This window comes from Grammomys surdaster, unplaced genomic scaffold, assembly GCF_004785775.1.
Source record: "Grammomys surdaster isolate TR1022 unplaced genomic scaffold, NIH_TR_1.0 266, whole genome shotgun sequence".
NCBI lineage: Eukaryota > Metazoa > Chordata > Mammalia > Rodentia > Muridae > Grammomys > Grammomys surdaster.
Genome location: NW_021604707.1, coordinates 4,341,275 through 4,354,037, shown reverse-complemented (window position 1 = coordinate 4,354,037; position 12,763 = coordinate 4,341,275). Strand labels below are relative to the sequence as shown.

The 12,763-nt window shown below is 48.9% G+C and overlaps 1 protein-coding gene and 1 long non-coding RNA gene across 3 annotated transcripts; one reads left to right on the top strand and one right to left on the bottom strand.

The window, feature by feature from the left end:
- The first annotated feature begins 104 nt into the window (after positions 1–104).
- Foxred1 (FAD dependent oxidoreductase domain containing 1) lies at positions 105–7,862 on the top strand. 2 transcript variants are annotated; one of them, XM_028776204.1, is made up of 11 exons: positions 105–338; positions 1,035–1,255; positions 2,031–2,144; positions 2,362–2,480; positions 3,555–3,649; positions 3,962–4,063; positions 5,519–5,595; positions 5,792–5,952; positions 6,093–6,222; positions 6,588–6,692; positions 6,909–7,848. In XM_028776204.1, exons 1-11 carry the CDS (start codon positions 254–256, stop codon positions 7,161–7,163), a joined length of 1,464 nt encoding a protein of 487 aa, XP_028632037.1. In that variant the 5' UTR covers positions 105–253; the 3' UTR covers positions 7,164–7,848. The 2 variants fall into 2 exon arrangements, with proteins under 2 accessions (XP_028632037.1, XP_028632036.1); XM_028776203.1 differs by having other exon boundaries at positions 197–338; positions 2,016–2,144; positions 6,909–7,862.
- Positions 7,863–11,673: 3,811 nt separating this feature from the next.
- LOC114628209 lies at positions 11,674–12,749 on the bottom strand. The gene is made up of 2 exons (XR_003712460.1): positions 12,577–12,749; positions 11,674–12,082 (listed from the first exon to the last, which is right to left on the bottom strand). It is a non-coding gene; the product is annotated as an uncharacterized LOC114628209 (long non-coding RNA).
- Positions 12,750–12,763: the final 14 nt, after the last annotated feature.

Genomic DNA, 12,763 nt, shown 5'->3' with positions numbered 1-12,763 from the left:
TCCGCTACGAGCCGCCGGCGTCCCGCCCCTTCCCCCTCCCCGCTCAGGACGCGCGGGATGACGTAGCGCAAGACTAGCCAATAGCAGACATGGGTGGGACTCCCGAGGCGCTAGCTCCCTATAGCGTGGAGGGGTGGAGCCTGAAGAGCACTGCCCGCTAATCGGCGCATTCGCGTCTATTCCGTGTGGCGCGGACCGATGACTGGAGGGATAGCGTGAGCAGCAGGCACCTCAAGCCGAAAGAAGCCGGGCCATGTTTCGCAGAGTCCTGCGTCTTGGCTTGGGCCCAGTCCTCCCAAACCGGGGGCTACGCACACGCAGAGGAGGCTTTACTCTGGGTAAAGCTGAGGGCAGCAGAGAGAATCTTACAGTGATTCTGGGGAGCCCCACACCTCCATATATGTGACCTTCAAGGTTCAACCCCCTGCCTCTTGCTGGCGGGACAGCCAGTTAGATGGGGAAAGGGGGCAGGCTTGCCTACTAAAGGTTAAAGAGCCGAGGCAAGTGTATGGATCTCAAGGAGGCACTTCCCAAGTGGACACTGCCATATAAACGGAAGTTTGGTGGTGGGATGGATAAGGATAAGAGACCATATAGAGAGTGCTCGGCTTTAGAAGGCTGTGCAGTATGAAGTATACCAGGGACTCGTGCTCCCTGGGCCTGGGATACCTGAGTGGAGATAGCTGTGCAGTTGAATATCTGAGAATGGGGCCTAGGAGGGAGAGCGGTCTGCAAGAGTTAAATAACGTGAGTCGCACCTAACTTGACGGGGGAAATAAAAAGTGTAATTTTAGGAAGTTGAATCTTTTCAGTGCTAGAGGAGATGCATGATAGTTGAGACTGGTGGGACGAAGATCAAACAGCAAAGTTGTAATAATACCACTGCGTATGATTTGAACATATGAGAAAGGATGACATTGGAGATGTGCCAACCCAAGTGTCTATTTCAGCCCACCTTTTCCTGTGCCCATCCTCCAACCCCCAACCACGTAGAAAAGAACATAATTCCATCTAACTGTAACGATGTTCTGCAGACTGGGATGCAAAGGTGCTTGATTTTAAGAAGAAGATTGAGTCCATCATGCCTGGAAAGCAATGTGAAATGCTGTATGATACCAGCCACCTGCCCCCAGAACAGTCGGATGTGGTCATCATAGGAGGTGGGATTCTTGGTCTGTCTGTGGCCTATTGGCTGAAGAAGCTGGAGAGTAGACGAGGTGCCATCCGGGTGCTGGTGGTGGAACAAGACCACACGGTGAGGTCAGGGAGTAGGGTAGTCAGCTTATTGAGGACACAGCCTGTAGAAGTCCAAAGGGCAGGGACTGTGCTTTGGACTTTAGAGCCTACTAGTTCCAGGTTCTTCCTCCCTCAAAAAAGACCCTTGGCAATAGCATTGTTTTGCTGGGGGAGGGGAAGAGGCTTTGTTGCTGTCTCTTTGGAGACAGGGTCTCAGTAGATAACTGAAGCTGGCCCTGAACTCAACATCTTCCGTTCTCAGCCTCCCAAGTGTTGGGATTACATATGTGACTTTTGCTTATAAAAGCAGATTCTACTGTGATCATACCTCCATGTCTAAAGGTCTGTCCAAGACAGCTTGTCCTCTGGCTACTTACTAATTCTTGCAAACAACTGCCTCTGCCTTCGTTTAGGCCCCACTATTTATGAAGTCTTGGTTGTTCTTGTTTGCTATTGGCAGTTAGCTGCAAATCTCATGTTTGTCTTTATTCTATCCTTCCGGTCCTGTAAATTACTTGTTGCAGGTTATCTTCTAACCCTTGGGCTTCCTAGCTGTTACTGTTGTGTCCCAACATGTCCAGCCCTATGAAGACAGTTGCCCTTTGCTCTTCTGCCATTGATGATTTAAAACACTGTATCTTTGAGCTGTGGGTTAACTTCCATACAGGTTTACCCATACTCCCTCCTTGAAAAATGATTCCCCTTTGCATTTAGATGTATAACTGACAGCTTCCGTTGCAGGATTCCATTACATATGACACCGTAACAGTCTACCTCAGTTTTTCTTTTCACAGTATTCGCGGGCTTCCTCCACAGGGCCTTCTGTGGGTGGGATTTGGCAGCAGTTTTCTATGCCTGAGAATGTCCAACTCTCACTCTTTTCAATCGACTTTCTACGGAACATCAATGTACGTACAGTAAGATCTGAAGGCTGGGGTGGGAGCCCCTTCTTTAGCCTAAAGATCAGTAGCCTAGCTAGCAAGGAGAACCAAAGAAAACTGTGTGTTGGAGGCAGCAAGGCATTGGGATCCTTGACTGTCTTCCAGGGTTGGTGCCTGGAGAAGGGTTTGTCCTGACCGTTTATGTCAGCCTCTTTGGAGAGCAGCTCTTTTTCTTTGCACACAGGAGTACCTGGCTGTGGTGGACGCTCCTCCTGTGGAACTTCAGTTCAACCCCTCAGGCTGTCTCTTGTTAGCTTCAGAAAAGGATGCTGCCACCTTGGAAAGCAATGTGAAAATGCAAAGGTGGGTGCCCAGCACTGCCCCGAACCACTGCCTGGCTTCCTATACTTGGTGAGCTCCTATTACACCAAGTTAGGAATGGGGAGGGTGAAGGTAATTTCATGGGACTCTCCTCGTCAGTAGCTCTTATTACCAGGAAAAATGGGCCTATTCAGACTTTCAAGGCCCCATGAGGAGGACTATCACCTAGTTGTGGAGTGGACACTTACCAGATCATAGCACCCATGTAAGATACTTCCCAAACCTAACAAACCAGAATCTCTAGGGAATGGCCAGGAGACTGGGCTTCTAACAAGAATCCTAATTTAGGGACCAGCAAACTATATAAAGGGCCAGACAGTAAATATTTTCGGTTTTGCTTGTCATTTTGTCTCTGTTTCAACTTTTCTACTCTGCCATTATAGCACAAAAGTAGCCACAGACAGAAAATAGAAATAACTGAGTGCGGTCCACAAGTAAAAGCGGGCAGCAGGTTGCTCTGAGTGTGTTGAGCTTCACGTCGATTAAGGGTTGGGCATCTTTATGATACGGGACGCACAGTCTCTCTTCTGATACACTGTGAATCTCACTAGAAACCAGATGAATGTTTTTGAATGCTAATTTAGTTAATTTAATCAGAGCATCCCATTTTACATGTGGAGAAACTGGGGCAAGATCTAGTAAAGCTGGCATTGTGCCTCAGTTTAAACTACACACTGGCTCATAGGAGTGTTTCTTGGTACTGTCATTCCCTGGCCAGGAAGTATTTTAGAAGAGACACTCATTCTGAGGGATAGGGTTGTGCTAGGCAGCAGAGAAGAAGGTGTTTCCCAGGAGGCAGTGGAAGGTGGTTCCCCACCATCTTGTGAAAGGAGAGGAGTAGGTTGGGGCAAGAAGTTGAGAGTACTGAAGGGAGACAGGAGTATAGAAAACGAAAAATGAGCCTTCACATCCGGCAGTCAAGAGAAATGGGGCCATTTGGGGCAGAGCAAAACTGAGTGAGCTGGATTTCCTCTCCTAGAGTCGGGGCCCATGTTTCTCCCCTCAGAAAACTCTCCCTAACACCTTAACTGAGATAGATGCACACATTTCTCTTAGGCAGGAAGGAGCCAAAGTCTGTCTGATGTCTCCTGAGCAGCTGCAGAACAAGTTTCCCTGGATAAACATAGAAGGAGTGGCTCTGGCATCTTATGGTGAGGCTCGCCTGCAGAACACACGGCTTTCCTTCCCTGAAGATGGGGATTGAAGGGCTCCTTGGGTTGGAAGTCTCAGTGTACCATCTCCACACTGAAGGAGGACCCCCTTCCTCCTGAACAACAGGGCCTGCCCCAAAACATGGTAGTCCTCTGGCCTTCAGCATGACTGAACTCGGGTGGAGCTGATCAAGATGACCTTCCCTGCTTCTAAATCCCTAAAGAAGCCTGTACACCACCCTAAAGGTGTACAGTGGGAAAAGGGGGGTGGAGGTCCCAATGCTTCATGAGTTTTCTTTTTCCTTATGTCAGGGTTGGAGAATGAAGGTTGGTTTGATGCCTGGTCTTTGCTCCAGGGTCTTCGTCGAAAGGTCCAGTCAATGGGAGTCTTTTTCTGCCAGGGAGAGGTGACACGTGAGTCCAAAGTCTCGTTCCCTCTGCTTATGTCTTACACTCAGGACAAGGCCTAGCCCGGGCTGTGCCTTTCTGCTCTCCGGCTCATGGAGGGTTGGTGTGAGAGGCCATGTTCTGCTAAGCAGTTCAGCTTTCTCGTCACTATACTGCCCTGTTCCTGGGTAGCTAAGTTTATTTTGATTTCTTGATGTCTGTTGAGTGTCCATGGGGAAGCACTCACCCTTCCCATTTTCTTTCCTTGAAAAATCAGTGGTGGTTGTGGAGCCAGGAATGTGGCTGTTGATGGAGTGCTTACCTAGCATGCACGAAACCCTAAGGTCCATCCTACTAGGTTATATCCCTATAGGCTTGGCACAATGCTGCATGCCTGTAACACCAGAACTCTGCAGGTACAGGCAGGAAAAATAAGAAGTTCAGGGTCAGCCTCCACTACATAGGAGGTCTGAGGCTAGTCTGTGATACATGAGACCCTTTCTCAAAAAAAAAACAGCATGACCCCCTACTTCCCTCAAGAGCTCTGTGTGTGTGTCTGTGTGTGTGTCTGTGTGTGTGTTAATTACTGTTCTATTGCTTTGACAAGATCCCTACCAAGGCAACTCTTATAAAAGAAAGAATTTGCCGGGTTGTGGTGGTGCACGCCTTTAATCCCAGCACTTGGGAGGCAGAGGCAGGCGGATTTCTGAGTTCGAGGCCAGCCTGGTCTACAGAGTGAGTTCCAGGACAGCCAGGGCTATACAGAGAAACCCTGTCTCGGAAAAAAAGAGAGAGAGAGAGAGAGAGTTCAAAAGAATTTAATTGGGGGATGCTTGGAGCTTCAGAAGATTGATCCATCATCATCATCACCACCATCACGGTAGGGAGTGTGACAGCAGCAGACACAGTGCTGGAGAGGTAGCTGTGAACTACATCCTGATCCACAGGCAGCAGGCAGAGAGAGACAGACAGACAGACTCTGGGCCTAGTACGGGCTTTAAAAACTCCAAACCTATTCCCAGTGACACACTTCCTCCAACAAGGACACACCTCCTAATCCTTCCCAAACAGTCCACCAGCTGGGGACTAAGCATGCACATATGAGCCTACAGGGCCATCCTCATTCAAACCACCATGTGTCTTTTTGTTTATTTTTATGTCTATGTTTATCCAGGGAAACTTGTTCTGCAGCTTCTCGGGAGACATCAGACAGACTTTGGCTCCTTCCAGCCTAAGAGAAATGTGTGCATCTATCTCAGTTAAGGTGTTAGGCAAGAGCATTCTGAGGGGAGAAACATGGACCCCGACTCGAGGAGAGGAAGTCCAGCTCACTCACAGCTCTGTTGGGCCTCACATGGCCCATCAACACATGTTGTTGGGCACACTAGAGCTAGAACCCAGGGTCTCATGCATGCTAGGTGTACACTCTATCCCTGAGCTAACCCTTCCTGAAGGGCTTAGTTTTTCATTTCTTTCCTGCAGGTTTCATCACTTCATCTAGCCAAATGGAGACCTCATCTGGGGAGAAGGTCGTCTTGAGAAGGATCAACAGCGTCCATGTAAGTCCCAAGTTGTAGTTGCTCCTTACTCGAGGGGAGGGCAAGGAGGGCGACTGTCTACTCAGATGTTGGTCTTCCACCTGCTTCTCTGTTCAAGTTAGACTCAAGGGCAAAGAAACCTGTCAGGATCTATTGTGTGCCCTTACCCCCTCACACACAGCCCGGCTTCCTTCCTCTTACCCTCTGGTGCCTACAGGTGAAAATGGACAAAAGCCTGGAGTATCAGCCCGTGGAGTGTGCTGTAGTGATCAATGCCGCAGGAGCCTGGTCTGGGAAAATCGCAGAGCTGGCTGGTATTGGGAAGGGCCTTCCTGGCACCCTCCAGGGCACCAAGCTGCCTGTGGAGCCAAGGAAAAGGTAGCTGCCCTCGAGACAGCGAAGGATGAAAAGACATGTTATCAAAGTTTAGGATGTATTTGTGTGTGCGCCTGTGTGGTCTGGGCAGAGGGTTGGTGAGACCTATTCCTGCGATGTCATGACTCTCCTGATCGTGACAGGTATGTGCACTTATGGCACTGCCCACAGGGACCAGGTCTGGAGACACCGTTGGTTGCAGACATCGGTGGAATCTATTTCCGACGGGAAGGATTGGGCAGCAACTACCTAGGTGGCTGTAGCCCTACTGAGGTAAATTTAGTTTCGAGGAGACATAAACAAGATGCCATTAAAGAGACAAGCCATTGAGGAGGGATGGGGAGGCTTTGCTGTCATTGGTGTTAGAATTGGAATCCACTGAAGGGAGTGATTATAGGAATCAGATCTTGGCTTGCCCTCATATTCCAAGCAATATATAAACCTTGCCTCAAGCCGGGCGGTGGTGGCGCACTCCTTTAATCCCAGCACTTGGGAGGCAGAGGCAGGCGGGTTTCTGAGTTCGAGGCCAGCCTGGTCTACAGAGTGAGTTCCAGGACAGCCAGAAGAAACCCACACAGAGAAACCCTGTCTCGAAAAACAAAACAAACAAAAAAAGCCTTGCCTCTACCTCTAATTAGGAGGAAGAACCAGACCCAACAAATCTGGAAGTGGACCATGACTTCTTCCAGAACAAAGTGTGGCCCCATTTGGTCCAGAGGGTGCCATCGTTTAAGACTCTGGAGGTAACTAAAGGGGAACAATTGTTTCTGTTAGGATTTGGCTATCAAACAGCCCCTCTTGGTCCCTTTGACCTGTTGTGTTCCCTCCAACTAACAACTGCTAAGGAACCTATTGGATCTGTCCATCACATGAACCCTGTGGCAGATGATCCCGACCAAGGGTGTGGGCTGACCTATTTGTGGCTTTACCAAGAACCTCAGCATCTTTTGCACCTGCAGGTACAGCGTGCCTGGGCTGGCTATTATGACTACAATACTTTTGACCAGAATGGCGTGGTGGGCCCCCACCCACTAGTTGTCAACATGTACTTTGCTACTGGCTTCAGTGGTCGTGGACTTCAGCATGCGCCTGGCATCGGTCGTGCTGTGGCAGAAGTGATACTAGAGGGCGACTTTCAGACCATCGACATGAGCCCCTTCCTCTTCACCCGCTTTTACTTAGAAGAGAAGTTACAGGAGTACAATATCCTCTGAGCATGAGCCTCTTCTGGGCCTCAGCAGCCCAGGCATCATCCTGTCTCACGTTGGCTTTGGTCTCTGTCTCAGTCTCCCCAGGACTATGCCAGGGATACATCCCTTTCCTCACCATCCTTTAAACCAGGCCTCTTCCCTGTGTCTCTGGAATGGAATAAGCATAGGCACAGAGACCCAGGCCAATGGAAAGTGATGAAGTAGGACCCTGGGTCTGATTGTAGCCTAGGCTGATTCACTACCCAAACAGTTCAGCTGGCATCCCGGGCATGGTGCCCAGGGCTGGCCTCCTTCCTGGTGCTGATGCAGAGAAATCTGACCAGAGCTAAGGCACAGAGCATTTCAGGATAGCCTGGCCCACATTTATTGACTTGTCTATTAACCTGTTCTTTAATCAACATATGTATGTCCCTCTGGCCGTATGTTCTTCCTACTTTTCTTCTCATGGTAGAAGCTTTTAAAGTATCATGCCATTAAAAAGGCAGCTCCAGGGGCTGGAGAGATGGATAAGAGCACTCGCTGCTCTCCCAGAGGTTCTGAGTTCAATTCCCAGCAACCATATGAAAGCTCACAACCAACCATTTGTAATGGGATCTGATGCCCACTTCTGTCCAAAGACAGACAGACTGTCTGTCCAAAGACATTGACAGAGTACTCGCATACATAAATAAATCATAAAATAAATTTTTTTTTTTTTTTTTTTAGGTTTTTCGAGACAGGGTTTCTCTGTGTAGTCCTGGCTGTCCTGGAACTCACTCTGTAGACCAGGCTGGCCTCGAACTCAGAAATCCGCCTGCCTCTGCCTCCCAAGTGCTGGGATTAAAGGCATGCGCCACCACTGCCCGGCAAAATAAATAAATCTTTAAAAAAAAAAAAAGCAGCCTAATCCTCTTGGGAATGTTTCTTAGATCCTCTGTGGGATGCATCTTGTTTGCCAGCTAGTATCCTGTTACCTGAGTTCTAAAGAAATGGGACCATTCATCTAGTCAACTTCTATAAAGGACCCAGCTTCTAGCTACGACATTCAGTCTATAGCAGGATTCAAAGTGGCTTTCTGAGTGGTGGATCATGGAGCTTTTGGGGGGGGGGGGAGCCAGAATCTGAAGAGCCATGCTAAGAAGCTTGGATTTCATCTCAGCAGAAACCCAGCAGAAGAATTTTAAATATGGAAGCAATATGACCAGGTTTTCCTTTTAAAAATCTCCCTCTGGCTAGGGGTGTAACCCAGTGGTAGGGTGCTTTCTTAGCATGTGGATGGCCCTGGGTTTGGTCCTCAGCACCAAGACAAGAGAGGTTCTGGGGGAAGTCACTGGTTCCCTTGTAGAGAACAGAGTCAGCAAAGCAGGAAGCAGGCTCTAGACAACGGCAGTTTCAGTCTGCTTAGCAGAAAACAGTCATGGTGGGAAGCGCATGGAGCAATGTGGCCATGGCAACATGAAATGGAGTCAGTTTTTCCCAGGTTTCTGGCTAAACAGCCAAATGGGTACCATGCTTCTTACCAAAATGACAGAGGGAAGAACAGCACAACCAGTAGTCTGGTGTGGGACAAACTGAAAGGAAAGTGCCCTCCGTGGGAGGTGTGATGGGTGTCTGGACTAATTGGGTGGGCAGTCTGAATGTAGACAGGCGACAGAACAGCATCAGCAAAGGAGAACCAAGTGTTAGGAACAACACAGAAAAGCTGGGTACCCACTGACAGAGGAAACGGGTGAATGCTGACCCATGAGGCAGGAGAAAACCCAGCAATACGGAATCATGAAGGCCAAGAAGTAGGCACCAGAATGAAATGTCACATGCCAGCTGGGCTCAGCACCTACCAGGTCAGTGGTGACCAGGGACTGCAATCTAAGGCACTGACAGAGAAGTTACAGAAGAGAGTGAACTCAGTGGCGCCTCCTGGGAAACTAGCTCCTTCCTCAGAAGTCCTGTGGAGTGAATAAAAAGTAAAGGAGGTAGACACCATACAGGGGAGGGGACTGGAGAGATGGGCCAGCTGGGAGTATAGAGCCTGAGCATGGTCTGAAGAGAGCCAGGAATGAGGCAGGAAGCAAAAGTCCCCAGAAGGCAGTGCTGAAATAGTAGAAGGATCTTGTCAGGAACAGGGTGGACAGGCTTTAGGCTAAAGAGATAGGTCAGAGAATTTCTTAGCCCTGGATTACGGAGGTACCCTGTAGCAGAATTTTGACAGAACCTTTGTATCTGCCATGAATCTGGTGTGATGGCACCTAAGCTTTTGGTTTGGTTTGGTTTGGTTTGGTTTGGTTTGGTTTGGTTTGGTTTTGGTTTGGTTTTGGTTTTTTGGCTTTTCGAGACAGGGTTTCTCTGTGTAGCCCTGGCTGTCCTGGAATTCACTCTGTAGACCAGGCTGGCCTCGAACTCAGAAATCCTCCTGCCTCTGCCTCCCAAGTGCTGGGATTAAAGGCATGCACCACCACTGCCAGGCTGGCCCCTAAGCTTTGAAGTAGCCTTTTGTCAGCAATCGTTATCTGAGATTTGTATGGGGTTATTCCTTTGAAGGTTTCCCAGAGCTTTTGCATATCATAGTTGGGAGATAGGTCTGGCAAACCAGGATGTCTCCCATGGCTGAGAATTGCTTAGGCTATAGTTCTTTCAAGATAGCCCCTAAATCAGATAAGTTTTGGCTTTCGGAAACTGACTTGCTAAATGTGCCTTTTATGGAACAATAAAAAGAGCTTCAAGGTGGCTATCAAGGTCAGTCCCACAGAGGCCTCCCCCTGCTGCTAAGAAGCCTGAATTCATCCCATAGTGGCTCTTTTAGATTGATCAGTCCATGTGACCCACAAACACAGTGTCCCACTGCAACTTCAGCACAGCATCAGCCTAAGGGTTCAAAGAAATAGATGTTATAATCATTAACACTTAAGGAACCCTCTACTTCTGTAGGGCTTTAATCTTGTCTCATAGGAAAGCCTTTATGGAGCCGGGCGGTGGTGGCGCATACCTTTAATCCCAGCACTTGGGAGGCAGAGGCAGGCGGATTTGTGAGTTCGAGGCCAGCCTAGTCTACAGAGTGAGTTCCAGGACAGCCAGGACTACACAGAGAAACCCTGTCTCCAAAAACAAAACAAAAACAAAGGAAAGCCTTTATGGGCATGTGATTGCATCTGTGTCGCCCTTTCAACTATGTGAGGGGCTGGGCCAAGCCCTCGTCTTTGCCCCCAAAGCCAGCAACCCCACACCTTGTCCTGTACTCTGAGTGCCCATCTGAGCATTCCTGCTGAACCCTGAAGACCCTTCCTGGCCCCAGGGAATTTATACTGCCAAGAGAGGTAGGGCAAAGGAATTTGTGGGTGGAACAGATGAAGAAAGGCTTTCCTCAGGCAAGCAAGATGGCTCAAAATGCCATTTAGGCCTGACAACTTAGTTTCAATCCCCAGAACCCAAGTTAAAATGCATGATATGGTTGCATATGTGTACAGTTCCAGGGTTCAATATGTCAGGGAAAGTAGAGACAGGAGAATTGCCTGGAACCTCAAGAGCCAGCCAGCCTGATGGTAGAAATGAGATATCCTACCTCAACAAGGTGGAAGAAGAGAACCAATCCCCAAAAGCTGCCCTCTGACCTATACACATGCAGTAATAATGTTTAAAATCCTTGTTTGTGCATGTATGCTGGGGGGAAGGAAGGAGGCCAGACAACGAGGGAGTCCTTCCTTCAAGCTGGTGTGAGCCATGCACCTGTGAGCCACTGAATATGGGTGCTGGGAATCAACTCAGGTCCTCTGGGTGAACAGCAGATGGTCTTAACCACTCCAGCCTCAATTTCTTGGCCAGGTAGAGTGGCCCAAGCCTGTAATCCCAGAACTTAGAGGCAGGAAGGTCAAAAAAGTTCAGTCATTTTAATTACAAGTTTGATGCTAGCCTAGGCTATTGGAGACCCTATCTTTCCAAAAAAGAAAGAAAGAAAGGAAGGAAGGAAGGAAGGAAGGAAGGAAGGAAGAAGGAAGGAAGGAAAGAAAGAAAGAGTGTGGGGGGGGAATGCTTTCCTAACAGGATGCAGAAAGGAGCCTGACTGGAAGGGGGCAGTTTTCACAAGCACAGCTGGGCAGAGGCCGAAGGGAGAGCAGAAATGTCCTCACCAAGGAGCTATCCACTAAGTGTGAGCAACTGCTGGGGTAGGGGTGGGGGGGTGGCGTGTGAGACAGCTCTATCCCTAAAGCTTTATCCCTAACGGAATAAGAAATGATTTAGTTGGGCCGGGCAGCGGTGGTGGCGCACGCCTTTAATCCCAGCACTTGGGAGGCAGAGACAGGCGGATTTCTGAGTTCGAGGCCAGCCTGGTCTGCAGAGTGAGTTCCAGGACAGCCAGGGCTACACAGAGAAACCCTTTCTCAAAAAACAAAAAAAAAAAAAAAAAAAAAAAAGATTTAGTCCTGAGCCATCCTTGAGTGACCATGGCCCAGGAATATAGATTTAGGTTACCCCAAACTTCATGTTCCAATGTGGACGTACCTTCGCGAAGTTTTAAAGTTTTACAGAACAAAGTCACAAATCAAGCCAAGTTTGTAATACGTTGGTGGGTACATGGCAGAGGCAGTTACAGCAAGATGGGGGGAGCTTTGCCATAGGACTCAAGTGCTATCTGATGACAGCTTTTGGGTTGGGCTAGCTAGGGGTCTGCTCAAGGAATGGCTGGCTATCCAGGGGGCTTTAGAGCTAGCTGAGCTAAGGTGAGCCTCTGGCCAGGCAAAATTCCAATCTCTCCATCTCACTGCAGTTCTAATCAGTAAATCAGTCTTTGCAGACACAGTTGCTTTCCAGGAATTCTTATGAATATTCATCTCTCACGACACCAGCCACCAGAGAATGCAATTTTGATGAGTAAACCTAGAAAGATCCTGCACGAACAGCCCCACACAGCACCAAATGCTTCCCTCAGAACAAGTTATAGTTTCGGCCGGCTGGAGAGAAAAAGAAATCAGAGAGGGCTAATCAGAGAGAGCGAGGACATTTCTGCTCTCCCTTCAGCCTCTGTCCAGCTGTGCTTGTGAAAACTGCCCATCTACCAGGGGGCAGCCCATTAATACTCGTGCCACCTGCAGCACTCATTCCATGTGAGTGTTTTTAGGTTGGTATTTTAATATCGCTTGGAAAGCAGGAAATACTGAGTGTTGTATTATTCCCTTGGCGTTTTCACAAAGCTCACAGAAAGAACTCTAGGAAGTGGGGGCAAAGGACTGTATTTCATCAGGACTTGCCAACATTTTTGCCCAGCCACCCTTTTTTGCAGTTATTTTGTGGTACCCTCAGAAATACAATTGAAATCCCTATCCTGAGGGCAAGCACTTTTGGCCAGACAGATTCCAGCCTATGGGCGGCAACATTAACAGGACCCACCTCCCAAAGGTACCGACCTCCTAGGGGCTGGCTCGGCATCTTTGACCATTTAACCTACCTTATTTGTGGTTGGGGAAGCCTCATTTTCCCCTACTGTGCGAAAGAAGCTAAGATCTGCGCCTCCCCTTTCTGGAATGTTCTCCTCATCTCCTTGCCCTCACACAGGACAAACCGGGGCCCAAGGCTTCACGGTGGCCTTAGGGAGCTCGGGTGTCCGGGTCCAGCCGCCGGTCGTGGCCAGGAGG

Coding starts and splice junctions, on each gene's coding strand:
- Foxred1 (XM_028776203.1), top strand. CDS start 254: ATGTTTCGCAGAGTCCTGCGTCTTGGCTTGGGCCCAGTCCTCCCAAAC. Junction 4,064..5,518: donor CTGCCAGGGAGAGGTGACAC/GTGAGTCCAAAG, acceptor TCTTTCCTGCAG/GTTTCATCACTTCATCTAGC. Junction 5,953..6,092: donor CCTGTGGAGCCAAGGAAAAG/GTAGCTGCCCTC, acceptor TGATCGTGACAG/GTATGTGCACTTATGGCACT.